Here is a 25,235-nt window from a genome sequence, read left to right as displayed (position 1 = left end):
TGATTGGATTTTCATCCTCTTATGTTGGAGGACTTATATTTTAGGATTATTCATTGGAGGTTGGATTAGTTAGTGCAAATTAATATTGGAGAAATCAATCTTATTTTATAACAGAACAATATTGCAATTATAATTTACTAAAATTGGGAAGTGATATGCTCTTGGCTCTGTGAGGGGAGTTTGCATCAAAATTTTATTGTAAAAAGAGCATTTACACCAAAAGGAAATAGTTTACATGAAATTGAAAAATAAAATCTTTTTAGATTTTGATATCAATGTAGAAGAAGAAAAGAAGTATGGTAAGTTAATTTTGTAAAATGTTCAGATTTATTGAGATTAAAGTTTTTGATTATATAAAGGTAATTTTAACATTGGGATTCTTTGCAAAGTATTAAAAACTTTTCAGCTTACCTGGATTTTTATATTTATAGTGTGCAGTGAAGATCCTCAACTGGATATCTTTAATCTGCTAGCTACATCTCTACATGATCAAGACAACTCTTATGTGATTGGAGAAAATAAAAATGACGATGGTAGGTTTACTCTATTCAATAAAAGGTTTTAGTTCATTCTTTGACTTAAAGTAGTAAAGTGTTTTTTTTGTCTGAAGATTAAGATCTCAGAAATTGTTGATCCAAATGGGTTGTACTTATAATGGAAGCTTTATGAATGTCCTGGGATTGTTTTGGATATTTTTTCTGATTTACCCTACCCTAGAGACTAGGGTGAAAAATTTGAAATTATTGATCATTCAAAACTTTCTATGTTAAAAATACATTATTTTCATTGACAATTTAGAAGTTTAAATTTAAACCCTGAACCTATCAATTTGATCTTTTTTTAGTTATACCGGAATCGTTACGGCAAGTAAATAAAGTATGTAAATAAATCATGATAATCAATTCTAATATCTAGATAAGACCTTTCATATTTCTACAGATGAGAAGGACTACAAAGACAGAATAAAGTCACTCTTGGATCAGGGAGCTAATGTTAATGCCATAGATGAATCAGGTAAGATAAGTATTTTCTACCAAATCATATGAATCTTTCAACTATGTTAATGTTAGGCACACTAAGATCAGGATAACAACAATTTGCATTAAAAAAGATATATAACATATGTACAATGAGATAAAAGAAAAAATTGTGGACAAAATGTAAAATTATTAAATAATGATAACAATACAAATTTTTTGTGAAAATTATTCCACAATGTTTATATATAAAATAAATAAGAAAGTAAGAGTGTAGAAACAATTTACCAACAATCTAAAAAAATAAAATATCTAAATTTAAATATTTAACTTACTATTGTAAAGGATTCAATTACACTGGCCTTGATATTGCCTTGATATGTGGTGACTTAGAAATAACTCAACTACTAATAGAACATGGAGCAAGTATTACTATTAAAAATAAGGAATATTTTGGTAAGTATCAAATTATTTCATCATACTATATTGGTTAATTACATTATCAAATATATTATCAATTATATTCATTAGTAGCGAAGCTACTCTATGATTTGAAATGTCCGTCTGTCATAGTTTGGGGGAAACGATAAAAGATATAAGAGATTAAAGGCTGAAACCTTTTGACAACATTTCCATCATTAAGGAGCACAATTAACTAAACATCAATTGCGGTCAGACTGCCATTTTGCAGGTTTTTGGCCATTTTTATATTTTTCACATTTTCCCCATATCTTTAGTGTTTATGGTCCGATTAAAAAAAAATTAAGTTATAGATATTAAAATTAAATTTCCTGGGGCGTTTTAAAAAAAGGTAACAATGGCGGTCAAAACTTTTTGCGATGACAGTATCAAAATATTTTTTCCCATTGCTATGCGCATATAGTATGTAATTTACTTTAACCATAGTCATCATAAAAAAATAAAACAAGGTTTCGTGTTTATTTTCTCCAATAAATTTTTTCTTGATTTTGATTAATACACTTTAAATCTACTTGAACATATTCCCGTCCACAATTTTTTTCTGTATTATTGATGTAGTACAGACTTTTGACAATTATAGAACTTAGTATTGCAATCTTACCAATGATAAATTCACTTTATAAGTACTAGAACATTATTTCACATATAAAAGCTTGCATGCAAATAACTATAAAATAATATGATAAACTTTGGGTACTAAATATTATGGATAATATAACTATTTGGTCCACACCTAGGGACTAAAACCTGCAGCTTCAAGGTGAACTCAGCAATACCAAGTTCTAAATCCAACTAACTTCCAAACCCCATATTTTGCAAGGTGTTTAGCAACAGAAGCTTTTAATGGCTATCTCTTAGAGCTAGCCATTGCCGTCCTGGTTGCTTTGTTAGCTGTCTGTTTAGCTTAGTAGGAGTAAAGTCCCTCTTTAACTCATACTACATTACTGTCATTTGATATGCAAGGAAGTTTTGTAACAAGAACTTTCATACAAATTGAGAAGCAAATTTTGCAAATAAAAAAATCACAAAAAAGGATCAATTATTAGTGAGATCTCAGAAGATTGACTAAAAAATGAACATACTTCTTAACAATTTCTTTTAAATTGAGCATCTTTGATTAGAAACCACGCCTTTACATGTTGCTGTTGAATATGGACACAAAGAGATTGTGGAATATCTTATCAAAAATGGAACCAATGTGAATGAGAAGGATGAATATGGTAGGTTTTTTTGCCAGTGGTTGCTTGATGAAAAAAAAAAATATTGGTCCAATAGGCCAACAAACTCCATTCTAGGCCAAGTCATTCTTTCTATTCATTAGACTATAAAAGTTGGAAAGATTTTTAATCAATATAATAGATTTGAAATCTGCATAAAATTTTAAGGATTTTTTATAAAATTAATTTTTTATATAATTCTTTATTTAAAGGCGCAAATACAAATTAAGTTAAATAATTTTGAGATCTGTGATTGGTGGATTGAAAACTATCTGCGCTCTGATTGGAGAAGCTTAAGTGACGTACATCATTCAACCAATTAGAGCGTAGGTAGTTTCCAATCCAGCTATCCTATTGGTCAAAATTTATTAACTTAAATCGTATTTGCGCCTTTAAACAAAGAATTATATAAAAAACGAATTTTATAAAAATCCTTAAAATTTTATGCAGATTTCAAATCTATTATATTGATTAAAAATCTTTAAAACTTTTATAGTCTATTATTCATGCCTTAGAAATGACGCTGCAACAGTTTGACAATTAATTAGTATTAATGCGTTTTTTGTACAAAAATGTATATTTTATCACATTCCTATATGTTATCTTAGATATTAAAAAAAAACAATTTAAATTATATACTTATCTAAACTATTACAAAAATAATGATATCTAACTAGGCCCATATTATAATGATATGTTTATATGTGTAGGAGACACTCCATTGATACAGGCTGTTACTACAGGAAGTCTTGAGATTGTTAAATATCTCATCAATCAAGGAGCTAATGTAAATGACAAGGTAATTCTAGGTAAGTGAATATAGATAAATATGGATATGTGATCCAGATTTTTATGCAAAACGACTTCCCCGTAAACGCTCTTTTATTTCTATAAGCAGCTTTGCTATTTTCATTCTTGTTTTAAACGTAATTTTTTATAACATATTAAATAATTACAGTCTTACAAAAGGCAGTATTCATGGACTTCATCTGTCAGATATTAGGACTAATTTAGCATTCTACATTACAATGGACAACTCTTTTCCTCTTTGAGCTCGTGATATCATACCTTTTTTAAGTCAATGCAGGGATAGCAGCAACAAATATAGAGTTATACCTGATAATATAAAAATGTACAATCAAGAGAAATATATGAATATTCTGAACCCTTTTTTCGTCAAATCTAAAAAGGAACATTTCTAGCAGACAAAAATATTGTTTACTTTCGACTCAAGCTGATGTGGATTCTTAAAAAATGATAGACTCGCTACTCGATAGTGAGGCAAAATTTTTTGGTGAAAAATCATCCAAAAGCACATTAAAAATCTACAAAAATTAAACAAAATCATATGTTAATAACCCTTTTAAGATTTTATTTAATTTTTGTAAATTTTTTATTCGATTTTAGAGGATTTTTCACAAAAATAATTTTGCCTCACCAGCCAGCCTAACTTTTTTTTAAAGAATCCACATCTATTTGAAGCTTTCAAATTTAAGACGAAATTTTTGGGCAATTAATTCTGATTCTGCAAAGCTTTCTACTAAGAAAATATCCTGTTTACAGCTGACTTTTATCTATGTATGAAATGAAAAAAAACATGCGTTCGTAACAAAATGTGTACACAATTTCAACCAATGATATTAAATGTAAGTACCGAAGAGATTCTCATATTGGCTCAATCAGACATTACCTCTCTTTCTTAGTACCTTTATTGTACAATCATAAGATTAAAACCATTTATTTTAGCCCGTGAATTCGGCACCTAGGTGCTAAAAAAACTGGTTTTAATCTTATAATTGTACATTCTATATCTGCGGAAAGCTGTTTATGATACGATGCGAGAAATAACTATTAAATGTTTTAAAAGATCCGTTCAACTAGTTATAGTACTGAATAAACAATATATAAATTTAAATTCGCTATCAGAACAAATCATAGTAAGATAAAAGTTTTAGTTTTAATCTGACAATTTTTTTCTCCAAAATCAAATAATTTGGTTTTCAATATGTATTGGTGTTTAAAAATAAAATAGGTAACTCTTTTTAAAATTGTTTTCTTCTATTGATATTTTTTAAATTTAATTAATACTCTGTATCAGGGGCGTCGAAGCTTTTTATTTTGGGGAGGGTAAAATTTTTTTAAGGGGGGGGTAATTCGGTTTTGGGGGGGGGGGGGTAAAATGGCGCGCGAAGCGCGCTGCAAATTTTTTCTTACCCCCCCCCCAAAATTTTTACCCCGGGGGTAAAATTTGCTTGGGGGGGGTAATTACCCCCCCTGAAATCTGTTGGCAGGGGTAAAATTTGTTTACCCCCCCAAGTTTACCCCCAGGGTAAAATTTTTGGGGGGGGTAATTTAAATTTTATCAAAAATTTAGTATTAAAAATGCGCGCGAAGCGCGCAAAAATTTTTTTTTTTAGAGATTTTCTATTTTGGGGGGAGTATTTACCCCCCCCAAAATTGTTTGGGGGGGGTAAATACCCCCTCCTAAATAGTTGGGGGTGCCTACGGCACCCCCAGGGTAGGGGTAAATTTTAAATGGGGGGGGGGTAATCGCCCCATTACCCCCCCCCCCCTTGGACGCCTATGCTCTGTATTATATAAAAAATATGCAAAAAAATTTCTATTCCCGTATAAGGCCTAGTTATTATAGAGTTAAAGGATGGGATTCACTACACTCTATAATATTATTAAAAGAAAAGAATAATATTTTCAAGACTCTTGAAGATACCAATTTTGTAACAAATATAACATGTTTTACAAAAATTGACAACATTTTTTTGTTGACATATCATGCGATATTTTATGTGATTTGTATGGAAATTTTTTTTATCAGACAACACTTACTATGTTTAGATCCAATCTTACAATGTTTCTTATCAGTGAATCGTTCTACAACTTGATCACATTGTAGTAAGTTTTTCCTCTAATTGGATGCCTACCTGAAAATTGCGAAGTATATATTTTACTACATTTGGTCTAATAACGATTTTTTCATTGTAAGATTGATAAGCTGGGCATAATTTCATGTGTTTATGTATAGGAGAAACTCCACTGATGACGGCTGCTTCTCATGGAAGTGTTGAGGTTGTGAACTATCTAATCAGCCAAGGGGCTCATGTGAATGACAAGACTTCACTTGGTAAGTAGCTATTATTTTTACATGTTATTTATAGTACAAATTAGAAAAATGTCTGTTTGTCCGTCTGAAGCTGAAGATCTTGGTAACCACTGAACCAATTGGGCTCTATTCTTCTAGGAATATATCCTGTGTTTAATTTTTTCATAAGATAAAGTTTTTGGATTGCAAATTGGGGAGGAGCACCTAGAGGCTATATACAGGCAAATCTGCTAGAGCTAAATATAAAGGGACAAGAAATCAGAATTCTGGGGAAAATGCTTTTGTTGATTTTAATTCTATACAGAAACTTGTTTTGTTTAGTTAGACAACTTTTAATTGTTCAAAAACCATATAGGAAATGTAAAGTATATTTTGTTATAGGATTTTTTGTTTTTTCATAATAATCTTGGAAGTGTTAAAGAATTGCAGAACTGATTTGGTAAAAAATAACTTTACACCTCATAGACGTCCAAGGGGGTGGGGTTAAGTGGGGATTACCCCCCCCAAAGTTTTTTTTCCTATAACCCCCCCCCATTTAAAATTTACCCCTACCTACCGTAGGCACCCCCAACCATTTAGGAGGGGGTATTTACCCATCCAAACAATTTTGGGGGGGTAAATGCCCCCCGCAAAATAAAAAATCTCTAACAAAAAAATTTTTGCGCGCTTCTTGCGCATTTTTAATACTAAACATTCGATAAAATTTAAATTCCCCCCCCAAAAAAAAAATTTTACCCCGGGGGTAAACTTTGAGGGGGGTCAACAAAATTTACCCCTGCATCAGATTTCATAGGGGGGGAGGGAAACAATTTGCCGCGCCATTTTACCCCCCAAAAAACGAATTACCCCCCCCCCTAAAAAAAAATTTTACCTCTCCCCCCCCAAAAAAAAGCTTGGACGCCCCTGTTACACCTTTCGATAATTATTTTCAAGAACAAGGTCATTGAGCATTTTTAGTAAACTTTTTCATTCTTGGCCCTTTGTAATCAAATCAAATTTTCTAAAACTTAATAATACTAAAACTAAAACTTTATAATATTGTAAAAAAATATTGTATCATCAATTATTTGTTTAAATAGGAAGCTCATCATTGTCAGCAGCTGCAAAGAACGGAAATTTTGATGTTGTTAAGATACTCATCAATCATGGAGCTCAAGTGAATGTAGAGAATTATTTTTTTGGTAAGTTTTTGTCATCTATTGTACAATTCAATTTTTGCTGAACACAAATCCACAGATTTCTGTGATGTAAGTTGATTTTTATAGTTTAATGGGTAATATAGGTTCAACATTAGTAAACTTATTTGACCTCCAGGATTTAACAGAAGTAAAACCATTTTGTTTGGATAGATTTTGACTCTGAAAAGGGGTGTTTTTAAATTACAAATGTAATTAGTTATTAACATTTTTGAGAAATCTGAACTCTAAGAATTAGATTTATATTTCACTCCTAAAGTTCTTGCTCCTTTTCTATGTGTTATTAAATATATTCTTATTATTTTTTATCATTTTTCATTGAATCATTTACTTTATAGGATGGACTCCGTTGATACATGCTGCACAGAACAACCACAGTGAGATTGTGAGATATCTTCTTGAACATGGGGCCAATGACAGCGGACAGGGTAAGTCTTTAACCATTAGAAGCAATTGGTCTGCTTATTTGATAGGAGTACCTGGCAAAATATTATCAAAATATAGTCAGTTATTTTTCTTGTAGCATGATTGGACAGAACAGAGACTTAATAATAGCCATGACCTAATTATAGAATGTTTACACAATTGCAAACATTAATATTTTAATATTTCAATGTAGCTCTTATTAACGCTGCTATAATTGGAAATCTTGATATGGTGGAATCCCTCATCAACCATGGAGCCAATTTGACTTTCAGGGACACTTTGTCACCGTCAAGTAAGTTCTTTGATTTTATATAGTTATTTAATACAGCAGGAAATTCACCGCTCTAACTGCTGAAAGACTGCAACAAGTAGACCCAATTCCTCAATTTTTAATCCTCATGATTCAAAAACAAAAAAGTTAAACGCATCTTAAAATAAAATTTTTGTGAGTTGAACATTTTCTAAATTTTTGCCACCCTTATAAGAGAAATTTTTATATTAGATCACACCAGAGCTGGATCTTTAAATCGTTTATAGGTGATCTAAACCGGGGCGATTCATTTCAGCGCACCACCAGATTATTAATAACAATCTTTAAATCGAAATGGCATGGGCGATTTGGCGCGGCCAGTGGCGCGGTACCGGCGCGCCAATAGTACTCAGCGAGTGGCATTGCCGGGCCAAATCAGGGTGAATCATATTTAATAAATAAATATTTTTTTAATTACTTTAATATTTTATTGCAAAACTATCATGAAAACATTTTTATAGTCATTTTTAAAATAAATCATATATTAATGTTTTATATAAAATACCGTACTGACACGCACTGGTGTCCTGGATAGAAAACAGGTTTTTTTTTGAGTTACTTATGACAAGACCTATATTTCTATGACCGGGCGTGTATGACAGTTCAGCACATAACTTCCATTAAATCACAGCTGATCATTTTTGTGGATTATTTTTAAAAATTACTTTTTTACCCAGACTTTCATAGTTTTTCCACCAAAAATCACAATGTTCTCATATTTACAGCTTAGTTAATCTAAATTTATTCAAAGAAAAGTACAATAGATGACAGCTGAACCAAAGATTATGTTATTATCAATAACAAGATCTTTCAAAATCAATTATCTAATCTAAGATTTGTAGTCTAGAAGTTGGGTAAAAGTTATTTGAAGTTGTTATTTGAATTAATGTCTAAACAGTAAAAAAAAACTTAAGTTTGTTTTGGTAGTTAACACAAAAAAATACTCACTTGTTAAGTCCCTCATGCATGCCTCATGAATTGTTATAGCATAGTTCCTGGCTGTAATAAGATGTTTTCTGAGGTTCAACCATTGAAGTTTGAACTAACATGCTTCAGAATCAGCAATGATTCTGTATAAAGTTTTCCTTGTAATATTGACATGTTATCTTGCTCAATATTGGTTCCTTGCTGACTTGATGTCTAAATAGTTCCTGTGTTATTGTTTGTTCCTGCTCATCATCATTGGAAACAGTCAGTTCAGTATTGTGGCTGCTTTTAAAGGTTTTGATGGGTTGTGGTTGCAGTTGAAATGATGGTGGTTGTGTGAAATTCTTGCTAGTGTCAGACACAAACTACACTGGCCTTTAAGGTATTCAGGTAAACATTGTAACCTGAAAGTATTGGGACAGGGTGGTTTTAGCTGTTCTGGGTAATGAGTTTGGATCTACTGCAGTTCATGGTAAAATATTGCTGATAACAAATGCTTCCTGGTTCATGACGTGACAGTAGATGGCTGTTCTCAGAGCAGCTTTTCCAGCAATCAGTAGGCTGTCTCAGCTGGCATTACTAAATATGGAACTGCAGTAGAATATCAGGGACTGGCAAATTGCTTTTTATGTTTTACTATGACTTACTTTTCTTTCCCTCTGGTGGAGAGAGCTTAAAGCATTTTGTTTTTGGGGTTTAGTTTGTTTCTAGGCTCCTTAACAAGATGGTCGATATAGAAAAGAGTGTCACATGTAACACTTAAGAACCTAGGATGTCTGACTTATGGTACTGGTTCAACTATGACTACAGTGCCTGCTTCATTCGAAAAGGTGGTAAAGAATAGTTGATTGGCTGGAGAAATGAATGGGTTCTGACTTTTTAACTAATCATTAAGAACTGCTAAGTAAGCTTTTATGTCCTTGACAAAAGGATAAATAAGGGGACCTATGCTGTTGGAGTTGTCAGCAGAGGAAACTAGATGTAATTAGAGTGAGGTGTTGGCATTTATAAAATTTACAGTTCGAATAGTATATGGTATAGGTTTCCTCCTTGTAGGTCAGCCTATTTGGCAGATTTGTATGCATATTTAGATCCTCCAATAACAACAAATTGTTTTCTACCCTTAAGGTATTCACATAAAACGTTACATGTACTCATTCAAGTCTAGTGCATTATTATTATGCAGTAGAACCTCATTGTTTACAGTGTCAAAAGCCTTTGAAAGTTAAATGGCAACTAGCACTGTTCTGTTAACTGGTTTCTTATTGTTTAGGTTGTTGATTAAGGTTTTAATACTCTGTAAGGCAGTGGTGGTGAACCTGCCTGTGTAAAAAGCCATAATGTTGGTCTGCAAGTTTAACAGCATCATTCATGTAAGGATGAATCATGCAGGCAGGATAAAGAGTGAGACAGGGCAGTAGCTAACCCTAATTGTCAAGTTTCCCTGGTTTCAGTAGTGAAATAATTTTACCAGTCCTCCATATGCTTGGTGTCTAGAAGAGATTTACTTGTCAATATTACAATGAAAACATTGTACAAAATCATTGCTGATTCTGAATTGTTTAAACTTTTTTGGTGGAACCTCAGAGGAACCTTGTATCATATCCAGGATCTATGTTTTACCTACAAATCCTAATAGTCAATTGGGGTTATTTATCTTGTAATAGCTGTCATCTATTATACTTTTTTGCATGAATTTAGAATAACTAAGCTGGAAATGTGAGAATATTGTGATTTTTTCGGGAAAAACTATGAAAATATGGGTAAAAAAGTAGTTTTCAAAAAAATCCACTAAAATGATCAGCTGTGATTTAATGAAAGTTATGTGCTGAACCGTCATACACGCCTGGTCATAGAAATTTAGGTCTTGTCATACGTAACTCAAAAAAAACCTGTTTCCTATCCAGGACACCGGTGCATGGCATTTTATATAAAATACCTTACTGACACAACTTAAGTAATAAAGTTGTACTGGCGCGGATCGATATTTTATTGAGTGTCGCTAGCGATCTAACAACCCCGCGCCAAAAATCTTATAAAAATCAATGTTTTATAGTAGTCGCTGTAGCGCACCATCAGCGCACCTACGGTTCACCTATGAATCGCCCCGATTCAGTTCACCATCAAAACAATTTAAAGATCCAGCTCAGCTAAAAGAAAAAGTTATAACCTTATTTTGGCCACACAGTTAGAATGCCAGTTAATGTTTACATTTTTCATTAAAATTAATCTCTCAAAAAGATTTTGTTTAACTTCTGTTTCTAAACAATAAATCCTTGCATCAAATGAAGAAACTACATTTTACAATAAATTCACTGAGTGAAAAATTCTTTGATACTTCTTGGTTATTTACTGAAATATATTTCGTTAAACATGGCAGCCTCTTAAGTCTAAATGACATAAATCAAGTTAATTTAATTTACATATTAAAAGATAAATAAAAATAACGAAATTTGTAAAACTATAAAGGCAGAAGTATATATTAGAAACAGAAGTAAAGCTTAATTTTGTATAGGGCATCTCAAATTAAAGATCAGTACAGTGTTTCTAGATCTAGAGCTAAATCCTTGGTTTCATCAATATTTGATGACTGGAAGTTTAAAAAATAAATTCTATTTTCTGATTGAGTGAGATACTTGATTTTTTGTCTTGCAATATTATAGTTTTGTGCAAGAAAAAGTAAATGTGAACAAGATCATTTTTATGCAAACTTTGATATAAAATCCCATATAAGCATATTTTAATTTTTAAAATCAATCATTAGTTGTTATAATTAAATTAGAATTTAAGTATCTTTTTAAAGCATTTAGATTTAAGCATTGAATTTAGATCACCCAATAAATAAACAAAATCATAACCTGTGTAACTATGTTAAAAATTCCTTTTTTGAAATTACATCATGATTTTATTATAGGACATACTCCATTGTTGGCTGCTGCATCAATGGGAAATTCTGATGTTGTTCTATATCTGCTAAGCCATGGAGCTAATGTGAATGACACTAATGATGTAAATAATGGTAATTTAAATTTAATATAAATGTTAGTTTGCCATTTTACCTGTCTGTTTATCCGTCTGAAATGTTAAAGAGTTGCCTAATTTTATCTTTTACAGTGTAATTTCTGGCCTCACTGTAATAAACTTTTCTTCCCTATCTTCTAAGAATAAAATAAGTATTATGTAAATTAATATTCATTATCTAAAACTTGGAGAAAATGTATTGATGATGCTGCTAAAGAGAGAAGAAAAGCCTGAGGAGATTGTTGAATCTCTCATCAGCTATGGAGTCAATGTTAATCATAGGAGTACACATGGTAAGCTATTTCTACTATTTCAAGATGTAGAATAAAGTTACAAGATTTTCTTTCCTTTACATCTTACTAATACATGAGCTGGATCTTTAAATCACAGCAATGCCAATGCCTCAATTCAGCCGATTTTGAAATTGGTTCACCTAATAGTGATATTTAAATCAAAATGACAGTTATGACCCAGAAACACTTTGAAACCATCCATCATAACAAGACTACTGCCACTGAGCTGGTGGGTGTTTCCATAGTATTTTTGACTCACAACTGCCGTTTTGATTTAAAGAGATCACAAAGCAAATTTTTTAGTGTGCATTTTTATTTGCATTTTCTTAATTTTTAAGTAAATTTCATAGAATAATGGCTAAAAAGCTTCACTAAGTTAGAAAATAATTAGTTTAAAATAGCTGAATTTACCTTGTTCAGTGCTTTTATTACATTTCATTATATACATACAGTCTACGATGAAAATAACTAATTTCAAATATCTAAAGATATGTAGATATTTTATGAATTTTAAAATAAATGAAAAATTTAAAATCCAGGGACCATAATCCCATAATAATAAGTGATGTTTTTACCCATATTTGGCAATATTTTTTCATTTATCAAGAGAAATTGTTTAATCTCCCCATAGAAAGCAATTACAACATATTTTAGTTAGTTTAATTTGTGTATGTAACAAAAGATTATATTTTATGTTAGATTTACAAGTAAACTTCAACAAAAATAAACATTATTTGTCGATTTAGATAGGTTTTAAGATATGTATAATAAAACAGACCGGACAAATATGTTTCCATGGGTATATAACTTTTTTAAAAAAAAAGTTAGATTTATTTTTAAATGGGAAGTTTTTAAGCCTTAATTCTTGAAAAAGTACTCTTAAAAAACATTAATCTGTTATGTATATCAGCATTTTTCCAGCTTCATGATCACTTTAAAGTTTCATGTTATATTAGCAGTTCCAGTGGCAGTGGGCAGCACTATCTTTTGACATCTAAATATTAATATCTTGTAGCTTCATATTACATTTCTGTATATAGGAGTGACTCCATTGATAAAAGCTGCTAAGAGGGGAAATCTTGAAGTTGTTAAGATCCTCATTAACCACGGGGCCAATGTCAATGATGTGAGTGAAAATGGTAAGTATTAAAATTTTTAAGAATTCCCACAAATTATAATACTTTAGTATATAGAAAATTGATTACAAATTTTTTTAACTATATGCAGCTGTAAGTTAGCCAGCAAACTTGTTTGATCATCCAGTTACAAAGAAACAAGGATGGCAACATCTATAAAAGCTCTGAAACAGTAGAACAAAGGAACATTAACACTTGTAGAGTGGCTAAACTGAATACTCAGAATATTGTATAAAAATCGAAAAAAAATTTTAGTAAAGAAGGCGTCTTAACTATTTTGCTTTTTATTTAAGATGGCTAGTCGGTGTTTTTAGTATGTAGTAGATGTAAAATTGTCCATAGAATTTAGATATGCAATCGTTTTTTTTGTAGACCTCTTATTTTTAAAGTAATTTAAGTTTTAAAAAAAATTTAAGTTGGTTTTATGGTACTAAAACGGAACAAAAAAAGATAAAAAAAATAGCCATAATGAACAAAAATAGTAAGATCTTTAATTTGACACCTTACTTTTTTAATTCTGTTAAGTAATTGTTGAAAAAATCAATGTTTTTTAACCTTGGTGAACGAAAACTTTGAACTGATTTATATCCTGAAATAGGCATAAAAATATGTATATATATACCTTTAGAATGAGAAAAATATTACAAATCCATTCTAAGCAAAATTGGAAAATAGTAAGTATCATATACTTTGATAAAAAATTATATGAAAATTGCCAAAATATTATGAATTTCTGGCAACACACTTCATCTAAAGAGGCCATTCATTTTAGATGTCTTATTGATGATCATTTAGAACATAAATCAAATACTTTAATTAAAAAATAATGAAGATAATAAATCGTAAAAAAGTATTTCTTTAAGTATTAATTTCATTACAAAACAAATGTAAAATAGAAATTGAGATTGGGCTAAATTAATTCACAGCTGAATAATGAAAGTAAAGGTTGTCTTTAATGTATAATATTTTTGGCCTTTTTTAATATAATACAATTTTTTATTTTTATTACTTTTTTCGATTTTGCTTAGAATTGATTTGTAATATTTTTCTCATTCTAAAGATATATAAGAACATTTAAGGACATACTTACATTATTAGGACTTGGTTATAAAGAATCTTCAAAAAGTTAAACAAAATTTTAAAATGGACGTAAGGATTATAGAGTTGCTACTTTTTCTAAATTGTATCTAATTACTACACGAATCACAATGCAAAATTTGGAATTAATAAGACAATTCTAACATACCTAAATTAACGAAAAAAGCTATCCGTTTTAGATGGATGGAGAGACTGACTGACCCTAACTATAGAAAAACTTCACTTTTAAAAATAGTGTAATTTTTTAAAGGGGAATATAAACCTAGATAAAGGGAGATACCTAACTTAAATAGGATTGTAGCTTCAAATACTATCAAACCCAAATTTTATATTTCTCTTGAAGACCTTTGATAATTTTGATGTTTCACCTAGTGAACTTGGAGAATTCCAATGTTTATGATATAACTGACCATCCATGCCCTACCCTAGAGGCTAAGGGTGAAGCAACTAGTATAAGGATAATGTACTACTATGACTATTTTTCTGTTCAAAGGACACACTGCATTAAAAGAGGCTGTTTATGGTGGACATATTGATGTCATGAAATACCTTATCAATCATGGAGCTGATGTCAATAAAGGTATATTTATCCTCTTCACCCTGTCAAGTATTACAAAACAAAAAGGTGAATTTCAATACACATATTTTATAAAACACCTTCATTTGTATGATTAAAGAAAAATCTATTTTTGCTGATACCTTTTTACATGATATAATGCACTCAGGCAAAGTTATTTTAAAAGTATACTTGTATACTAAAAAGTTCAAATTTTTACAGATAGAAGTCTCAAACTAGTATTTCTAATGTTGTAGATCTATATGTGGGTATTTAAAAACTGAATATGTCTCTCTTACTTAAACTGTTTAGTTTGATTTCTTAATAAGTATTTCAAAATATAACTAAATAAATAATGAATTTACTTTTTGGACTCGGCATTAGATTACAGTAATGTTTTTCCGTATGATAATGATGTGTTCTCAGCCTCTTGAGGCTTTGCTACTATAGAAGTTGGGTTTCTATAGTTTTTTATTTTATTTTATTATTTGAAACAGTAAATCACCCCAATCACCCCCCCCTTCCAGACCTTAAAACTTTGAGACATCAGACAGTTTTTTGACACAATTAATCTTCAAAATATATTTCTGGATATCTGACTGACAGAAATTATACAGCCTTATGAAAATTTCCTAGATTGTTGTCCAATGAGTTGAGTATGCTAATAAGTTGATTCTTCAAGGTAAACTTTCAGTCATCAGAAGTTCAATAGAGTCAAATTATAAAAATTTCAGGGCCAGACAATTTAACTGGGCAGAGTCATTTATATAAAGATGTAGATATCTTGAGGGGAGCTATAAGTGAGGTCACTAAGGGAAAGGCTGAGGTTGTGGAATTACTCTTAAAACATGGAGCCATTGTAAATAATGAAGATAAGAATGGTAAGTGTTATTTTTTATGAGAAAGAATCAGCCACTCCAAGCCACAGCATACTTCAGTCACATCCTCTATAAGCTTTAGCCTAGTCCAAACTGCAATGACTCACAACAGCAGTGGCTAAATTCTTTTCTCGTATTCATTTGAATCCGGTGGATAGGACCCGGTTCTCATGAATATGAAAAAACTATGTCTAGCATCGTATTATATCCAGTTTTCTACGAATATAGAAATGTACAATCATAAGATTAAAACTAGTTTTTTTAGCCGGTGCCTTCGGCACCTCGGGGCTAAAAAAACTAGTTTTAATCTTATAATTGTACATTCTATATCCGCGGAAAGCCGTTTATAATACAATACGAGAAATAACTATTATGTCACTGCCAGTCCTAACTCTAGTTAGCTATGTAAATATATACAGTCTAAACCAGTTACTTGCCAGAAGGTTGTGAAACTTGAAAGGGTTTAAAAATTTTAATGCCTGTCAACTAATTTTCAATTCTTATGCTTGTATTGATGTAAACAACTATAATTATAATGGTTTAAGCACAAATATATTTATCTTTATTTATCTGTAAAACAATGCAATACTTAGGTGAAACGGCACTAGATATTGCTCTACATAAACAATATTGGGACTCAAGAGAAAAAAAGATAGAATCAGCTAAAGTAACAGACATACTTAGAGAATATGGTAAAAGCAACAAATATAAAAATTATCACCTTATTAATACTATCCAACTTTTGTAAGTCTGTGAAAAATATCTTGCTGAATGGGTCTATTTTTCATTATTTTACTTTTCTGGCCTTACAGGGTCTTATCCAAATAGGCTAAATCCCTGCTTTTTTAATGCTTACTTAACCTAATCTAAGCACTATTTTCCCCCTTTCATAATTTTTCTCCATTATGTTTGGGTGTATAAAAAACCTCTGTAATAGTATAAAAGTAAATTTTCTTACTGCCTATAAAATAAGTTACTATTTTTAGGCGCCAAGAGAGGAAATAAAAAGACTGCATAAAAGAGTTAGTATTTTTTTTCCTTTTGTTAACATTTTTATGCAATTCAATATATAGGAAATATGGAAATATTTTCATCTACAATTAGTTCTTAAAAATCATTAATATTTGTTTGCAATTAAATTAAGAAATATTAGTAATATTTTTTTGGCAACCTTAAAAATTCTAAAATATGTTTGAGTAATCTTAATAGTATATTAGATAAAACTAAATTGTTATATTTTATAATACTTTTGTTTTCAATTTACCAATTCAACCCTCTACAGCCTAATTTTATGTGTTTCTAAAAGGTTGTGGTTACTTGAGACTTTTGTCCTAATTTATTGACATATCCTAAAATAAGAATTTTCAACAAATTTTGATAGATGAAAACTTTATAAATATTTTTAATTTATAGTTATATACTATATCTATAAAGCAAAACAAAATCATATAAAAATACAAATGAACTTATATTTGTCTTAAAGTGTGATTCTACTCTTTATTTGTGCTTAATGTAATTCTATGAATATTAGAGAGCCCTTTTAAATATCTTTTATTCGATATTGTAATAATAAATTGTTATATTTTTATCAAGTTATGTTTTATCTATAATACAAAGTAGCTTGATGTCTGTCTGTCTGTCCGTCCGTCTGAAGCTTAAGATCTCGGTAACCACTGAACCGATTGGATTCTACTCTTCAGGGTATATACATATGGGTCCTGTGGTGGTTTTAAGCTATTTTCTTGGGGGGTGGGACACCCCCAACCCCCCAAAACGAAAATTTACTCCCCCCCCAAAAAATTAATTTTCTTGAGAACACATTAGACTATGAGCAGCACCAGTAGTAATTTTCTTGAGAACACATTAGACTATTTTTTTTTACGAATTTTGCGAATTCGTTATTTAATGTTTTCCTGCTGGGAAGGTGCGAAAATTTGCGATCTGTTCTGCTGGGTAAGTAATAGAAGATGTAATTATACCTCTTGGGGACAAAGCCCCTAGAAGCTAGGGGCGAAACCGCTAGTAAGTAAAAAAGAAAAAGAAATAAAAAGAAAAAATTCATATTTTAAGAATTTATTTTCTCGTATTCATTCGAATCTGGTGGATAGGAACCGGTTCTCATCCATACGCAAAAAACTATGTCTAGCATTGTATTATATCCAGTTTTCTACGAATATAGAAATATACAATCATAAGATTAAAACTAGTATTTTTTAGTCGGTGCCTTTGGCACATCGGGGCTAAAAAAAACTAGTTTTAATCTTATAATTGTACATTCTATATCCGCGAAAGCTGTTTATAATACGATACGAGAAATAACTATTCTTCATGGACCGTGATTCATTAAATTAATTCCATTTGAAAATTAAAAGAAGTGGGAGAGAAGGATGGGGGGGGGGGGTTTAAATTGTTTTAAATTGTTTGTCAGAATCCTGGTACCTTGTCTCTGATTTTCGTAAATTAGGCATAAATCTGAAGGTAAATTTTCATATTCAGATCCTGAATGTCGTCATTCTAGAATATCTTATGAAAAAGATAATTTTATATTGCATCAATGGATATACGTGGTTATATGCAAAGATCTATGGTTGAGGTTGCTAATATGGACCTCATTTATTGTTTTCGGTTCGTTCTTAGTGGAAGGTATGGAGTAAAAAGGTGGAGGGGGGTATCGTTGTTTAAGCCAACTGTGAGTATCATCTTATTAGAGTATATGAAAATCTAGTTCAACATCGATCCAAGTAATTATACAACGATTACTTTATGTGGGTTTAACAAAATACTGAAAATTGGGGGGGGGGGGGGGGGGTATTTTTTCAAATCCATATCTTCGTTATGTGGGATCTCTGAAAATAGCCATTAACCTGTTAGTGACCAATCAAAAAGGTCACTCAAAATTATGGAAAGATCGGTCCAGATTTAAGTTTAGATTTTATTGGATATATCTGGACTGCTCAATATATTTTTGGTTCACATACGTGAAGCGAAGCATTTCTTTAAATTATTCATACAAAATGGTGCTTTCCCGATTGAGCACTAATAACCAACCTCTTTATCTTAAAAAGAAATTGAAAAATAGGAGGTATTATTTAATTTTCTTTCTATGCTTAAACCCGCAGGGCTACTTATTACCCAATATAACCTAACCTAAACTACCCTTTCCGCCCAATTTCAATTTATTTCAGAATAAGAAGGGGGTGTTATTAGTGCTTTATGTCCTTTTAAACAATGTTAAATGTTATTTTCATATTACAAGCTGCAGCGCCCTTATATTCTAGGGGAGAAAGTGTAGTAGTGAGTGATTTTACATACTAACAAACACACATCTAATTACCAACTGATTTTGACAAAGAAAGTAAAGCAAGAAAAGTACTTATTTAAAAAACTGGTTCATCTTAGCTATTAATGTAGAAAGTTTTCATGAGCTTTTCAAGTTTTAACTGCACTGCAAAGAATTTCTTCGTATAGGGTTTGTCCATCAGTCCATATCAATTTTAAAATCTGTTAACCAATTTCTGTCTTCCAGATGATCTTTGACAAACCAAAAAAATTTATCAATGGTTCCTATTGCTGCCATGCCAGGTGTGTGACATTAATAGGATGCTTTGCCGCTGAAGGTTAAAAAAAGGTTAAATAAAGGTGTTATAATTATATTAAAATAATATCTACTCCATGGTCATATTATCTTAGTGTATTGATTTTATAGCTTTTATTTGTTAAGCTTTGCTTTATTGTATATTGTCGTCCGTGTTTTTGTTGTTGTTGCAAATCTTTGATTAAAGACAGTTAGCAGTGTCAGTTGCAAAAATAAGAAAGTTTGTGCTGAAAGCCAGGTAGGGAGAGGAAATTGGACTCTTAATAATACTGGTATCCAATATTCTATAACCACGTTACCTTATTCGTTGGCTCATAGACTATTTTCATTGTTTCTAGACTAGTAGTGTTTAAACTTTTCAACCAATAGTTTAAATAATCAAAAGGGAAAACTTTGTTTGTTATCATAGTGGATGTATATTAATTAATCGTACATTGTCTTATCCGTGGCTGCACTGCAAGATCTCTTCATTTTTAGCTAAGAAACATATTAACATATTAGTTGTGAATAATACCTTTGTCTTTCTGTCCTAAATGTGCCTTTCTTCAGAAACAAAACTAGAATTAATCCTATATTTTTTTCCTTTTACATCCGCGGAAAACTGTCTATAATACGATGCGATAAGTAACTATGACATAATTGGTATACAATTACTTGGATGTTTCATATACTCTAATAAAGTGATACTCACAGGTGGCTAAAAAACAATTTACCCTATCCATATCTAGCTACTGGATCAACAAATTGACTATTAAATGAGGTCTATATAGGCAACCTAAATTGACGACAAACTTCCCCTGTCAAAATATATCCATGTATACTATATCATAACACTAGCAGCTACGCCCCTAGAGGCACTTGAGAAGGAGAGAGTCAAATTTAATAATTCAATTTCTTATTTTAGATTTTAAAAGAAAAAGTAAAAAAAAAATTTTTGGGGGGGCGAAAATTTTTTTTTGTGGGGGGAAATTTTTCATTTTTTTCGGGGGGGGGGGGGTGGGGGTGTCCCACCCCCAAAGAAAATAATTATAAACCTTTCCGGGACCTATGAGAAGCTACCCTGTTAAGGAGAACCCGATCGGTTCAGCGGTTACCGAGATCCTTCGGTAAAAACACACAGACAAACACACAAACATCCTGTTACTTTATTATAAGGATAATAAATGCAAATGGGTAAGGGCATAATACATTCATGTATATATTATTAATTTTCACCAAATCTAATTCTTAGGGAATAATATAATCATCCTATTAATGGTGTCATTAGTATTAATGAAACTTTATGATTATTAGTGTAAGTGCATAAATTACCCAACCATATTTTAGATCAACTGAAAATTGATTACCCATTTCTTCCCTAATTTCCGAAGTTGTACAACAGATAAATCAAATATTGCAAAAGCTATCTTCAGCTACTCCGGTCAAAGGTGTGTGGACCTTTTAAGCTTTTTTTTAGCTAGTAGTAAATATTAAGATAGGATAAGGGTGCTATGTACACAATCGGAAACTAGAATTCAATATCCGGCAAATTACCGGATAGTTTGAATATCCGGTATCCAGCTGGATATTGAAAATGCCCGGATATCCGGCCCAACCCTAATACGAACTTGTACAATTACAGAGTAGCTTCACAACCAATTAAACATATCTTAACAATAAATTTAGTCTTTATTAGATTTAAAAACAATTCATGGTCATTGATATAAAATAATAGGTCAATAATAGAATTAAACAAAATAATTAAGATTTAGATATTACATTTTCTAAATTATCATAAAAGAAAACTGTACATTAAGTTAAAGAAATATAGTTCTGAGTAGAAATTTTAAATTAACTTAGAGGAAGGGGTCTATTTATAATTTCATACATGTTACATCTTTGTTTGGTATTAGAAAGAAAGTTTTACATCCCATTATAACATTAATATAATTATATTCCTTTCACTTCTGCAAATTATATTTATCAAATCCACATAGTGTTTCATATTTGCAAAAATTCATAATAGCACAAAATAAGAAAGATTCATTAATAAAGAAAGCAAAGCATAGAAGAAGAGGTAGTTTATGTTATTTGGTAGTTTTTCTCAAAGTGCCTAGTCGACCACACAACCTTATTGGAATTAAAGGGATAGTCGCATGAAGTGCATTTAACGAGTTAGGGGTATGAGTAGAAATGAACTTTTGATTTCTTTTTTGTAGAAAATGAGTTATACGTGGTAGAAAATTGAAATTCTTCTAAATATATACCCTATGCTAAATTCAAGTTCATATGCATTTCATGCAACTACCCCTTTCAATTTAAATTTTTATTGAAATACGGAGGTTGGTTATTTCTTTTGCTTATCTATTCCTTAAGGTCAGGTTAGGCTGTAAAGTGTTCTGGGTAGCCACGCTGGGTTAAGTCCCCCCAACGAGTTAGGCATATTATTATTTAATTTATTGTAAAAATAAGGGGGGTAGTGGGGTTCAGTGTTCGATACACTTCGTGGAAAATAATATGCGATTATACTTATTTGATGATGTACTGCATAACGGAAATAAAGGACACACCTAATATAACATATTAGGTCTTGGTATGGTTTTGGATAATAATCTTGTAGTGTTGTAATGATTGTATATTTCCAGCTTCTTGTATCTGGGTTCTGGTCTTCTGGTTTCTGTAATTATAACAAATTATCATAAGAAGCGCAGCAATAACAAGATAATAACAGTTTTACAAAAAAAGTATATTTAACATTCGATGTTTTAAAATCTATGATTGCTTAGGATAATTATGACAACACTAACTTACCCCCCCCCCCCCACCCCTTATTTAATTTATCATCTTACGCTGTCTTATCCTTAAACAAGGATGACAACATCCATAAAAGTGAAGCACTGAAACGGTGGGACAAACGGACATTAACACTTATATAGTGTCAGAACTGAATAATCAGAATATAAATGTATAAGAATCGGAACAAAATTGTAAGTAATTTTGTTGAAAAACTGCTTGATACAGGATAATGTTTATGGACATACTTACATTTTTAGAACTTGATTATAGAGTTGCTTTGCTTATAACATTATACTTTGTTGTCCCAGGAATCAACTTACCAAAAATCAGATCAATCGGATGATTAGATCACATAAAAATTTGTTGTTAAAAAGTAAAAAAATCAACATGTTTAAAATGGACGTACGGACATTTTGGTGATGATTATAGAGTTGCTACGCTTTCTAAATCGTACCTAACTATTAAAGGAATCACCATGCAAAGTTTGAAATCTATAGGGCAATTCTAACATGCCTAAATTAACGAAAAAAGCTATCCGTTTGTGACGGACGGACGGACGTACCCTAATCATAGAAAAGCTTCGCTTTTAAAAATGGATATGTATAATTGGAAACTAAAATAATCACGCAACCTATCGTTCAATAATAATTATTTCTATAATGGCTTCTAATTCGGTTAATTTCCGCAGGACTAAAACTGGTTCTATGCCATATTGATATATCATGTACTATATTACAAAAAATGTTCATCGAATTTTTTCATGTAACAATATAAAAATCATTATCTCTGTTTTGCTGACCCCTTCGGCCCTCAGGGGGACACAAAAAATGTTTACCTTCTTTAGTTTTCATTGTTTCAAAAATAACTCTACTGTCTGTAAACTTCAGTTTTCCTGTAAAAAAAAACCATATAATCATAGCATAGAAGTAATTCCTAAAATGTTGAACAGACTGATGAACAAATTGAGTTAAAAGAAGATTCGAATAGGTCAGTTGTAACATTTCTAATAAATCAGAAGCATATCTCATACAACTGCAGAGTAAAAAAAAATATTTACGGTTTGCCTCATTGATTGATTGATTAGCCATAGTCTCTTATGGTTTGGACCTAAGTAGTCATGGAGTAGGCTGAGACACTTTTGTATAGCCACTAGGGCTATCAAGCTCCACATTCAAGCTCATTATGACTTGACCCGCTATCTCATGAGAGCTACTCATCATTACCTCACCCTTGCTGAGTATGGCAGGTGTCCCAAATTAAGTCACCGTAATGAATGACGCTCTCCGCAGAGGAGCTTGGGATAAGGGTAGTACTGATATTATGTTTGCCTCATCCATTTTGTTGCTGACGTACTGGCAGACCAAGTGAGGTATATTAGAGATGCTCATTGCGAAGGGTAACCTCTCTATAAAACTAGTTTTAGAATTCTATCTTGCAGTAGTCGTGAAAAAGCAGACAGACGGACAATAACATGCAGACAAACTGATGAGGAGGAGGAGAATAACTTTACTACAATGGATGTAGAATATACGTGATTATTATGACATGGTAAAAATTTTCGTCAATATAGGTTGCTATTTATCTGTCATTTATTGGTCAATTCGTTCATTTAGTAGGAGAGGTGGGTATGGGTAAAGGGGGGAATGGGGGAAGGTTATTTTAGCCCGTTAGAAGGTTCACTTAATTAGAGTACATGATAATCTGGTGTAAGTTCCAAGTAATAATAAAACCATTTTTACTAGGTACTAAAAAAGCCATTCTTGTAAATTTTAAGTTTAATATTGAAACATGACGAAAAAGAGGAAGAAAAAAATAACAAATATGTCGATAAGGAGTACATTTAATTAATATCTTTAAAAGCGAAGCTTTTCTATAATTAGGGTCGTACCGTCTGTACGTCCGTCCGTAAAGGATAGCTTTTTTCGTTAATTTAGGCATGTTAGAATTGCCCTATCGATTTCAAATTTTGCATGGTGATTCCTTTAATAGGTAGGTACGATTTAGAAAGCATAGCAACTCCATAATCATCACCAAAATGTCCGTACGTCCATTTTAAACATGTTAATTTTTTTACTTTTTAACAACAAATTTTTATGTGATCTAATCATCCGATTGATCTGCTTTTTGGTATATTGATTCCTGGGACAACAAAGTATAATGTATTAAGCGAAGCAACTCTATAATCAAGTCCTAAAAATGTAAGTATGCCCATAAACATTATTCTGAATCTAGCAGTTTTTCAACAAATTTACTTACAATTTTGCTTTGACTCTTATACATTTATATTATGATTATTCAGTTCTGACACTATACAAGTGTTAATGTCTGTTTGTCCTACCGTTTCAGTACTACGCTTTAATGGATGTTGTCATCCTTGTTTCTATATAAATAAACATAAATAAAGCATTGTATATAATGTTATAACCACTACTTCCGCAAATAATATGTGACATTTTAGTTATAGAGCAGCTGCACTACAAAAAAAAATCCTCTAAAACTTACTATTTAAAAGGTCACCAATTTGAGGAGGCTTATTATTGTGTGGAATAACACCCTCCAACACAAGCGTCATTTTCTTGAGGTCAGGCACAGCCGTCAAGTTTAACTGTTGCAAAAACTTGTCTTTGTCCACAAGGATTTTAACGCCTTGAAAGTTTGCATTTATTCTGCCATTAACTTCATTGTTTATGAATATAACATTAATAAATAAAATATAACAAATATAAAAATTAGATGTTAACATTGTGACAAACAATTAACAACTAACTCCTTAAAATAATAAGGGTTTAATTGTTAAATGAACTATAATAGATTTATAACCCTAGATGGTCCATCAGACACAAAAATCCGTCCAACCTAAAAGATAATTCTAAGCAAGTAGAGATTTTTTATATGATCGCCAACTTATCAAAATATGGACACTTTCTAAAGAATGATATGGTCGGAACGTTCCTACACTGTGTACTATTGTTCAAACCATTTTTTTTGATAATCTAGTATTCTTATCTTTATCTGCAAGGTAGAGTATTTCATCACATTTTACCCCTTCCCAAATTCTCTACTAAGAATAGTGATGTTTGTCAGGGAGTAAGGGAGGGGACAATGGATCAAATATTCAATTTTTAGGAGGAGTACTGGCTTAAAGGGAATGTGCAGGAATTTAGCAGTTTCTGACTGAGTTTGGGTACTAGCGCATGAAATGCCGCTACTTGTTGGGTTTGTTTTGAATATA

At 31.2% G+C, this 25,235-nt stretch overlaps 2 protein-coding genes across 3 annotated transcripts; one reads left to right on the top strand and one right to left on the bottom strand.

Annotated features, from left to right (window-relative positions):
• The first annotated feature begins 235 nt into the window (after positions 1 to 235).
• On the top strand, positions 236 to 17,202 carry LOC145320194 (uncharacterized). Its single transcript, XM_080162633.1, has 17 exons — positions 236 to 299; positions 432 to 533; positions 940 to 1,014; positions 1,323 to 1,433; positions 2,579 to 2,677; positions 3,385 to 3,483; positions 5,715 to 5,813; positions 6,872 to 6,973; positions 7,327 to 7,416; positions 7,608 to 7,706; positions 11,566 to 11,670; positions 11,864 to 11,965; positions 13,006 to 13,104; positions 14,693 to 14,779; positions 15,490 to 15,636; positions 16,227 to 16,325; positions 16,620 to 17,202. The coding sequence occupies exons 1-17, from the start codon at positions 236 to 238 to the stop codon at positions 16,649 to 16,651; spliced, it is 1,611 nt and encodes a 536-aa protein (XP_080018759.1). The 3' UTR covers positions 16,652 to 17,202.
• Positions 17,203 to 20,877: 3,675 nt separating this feature from the next.
• Positions 20,878 to 24,989, bottom strand: LOC145319760 (uncharacterized). Of its 2 annotated transcripts, none has more exons than XM_080162094.1 (4): positions 24,506 to 24,989; positions 22,839 to 22,895; positions 21,708 to 21,884; positions 20,878 to 21,310 (listed from the first exon to the last, which is right to left on the bottom strand). In XM_080162094.1, the coding sequence occupies exons 1-3, from the start codon at positions 24,744 to 24,746 to the stop codon at positions 21,778 to 21,780; spliced, it is 405 nt and encodes a 134-aa protein (XP_080018220.1). In that variant the 5' UTR covers positions 24,747 to 24,989; the 3' UTR covers positions 20,878 to 21,310; positions 21,708 to 21,777. The 2 variants fall into 2 exon arrangements, with proteins under 2 accessions (XP_080018220.1, XP_080018221.1); XM_080162095.1 differs by having other exon boundaries at positions 20,878 to 21,320; positions 21,710 to 21,884.
• Between the last annotated feature and the right edge of the window lie 246 nt (positions 24,990 to 25,235).

The sequence above is a fragment of the Acartia tonsa genome, chromosome 5 (genome assembly GCF_053477335.1).
Source record: "Acartia tonsa isolate MP-2025a chromosome 5, ASM5347733v1, whole genome shotgun sequence".
Taxonomy (NCBI): Eukaryota; Metazoa; Arthropoda; class Copepoda; order Calanoida; family Acartiidae; genus Acartia; species Acartia tonsa.
Note: the sequence above shows the minus strand (reverse complement) of the source record. Positions and strands in the feature narration are given on the sequence as shown.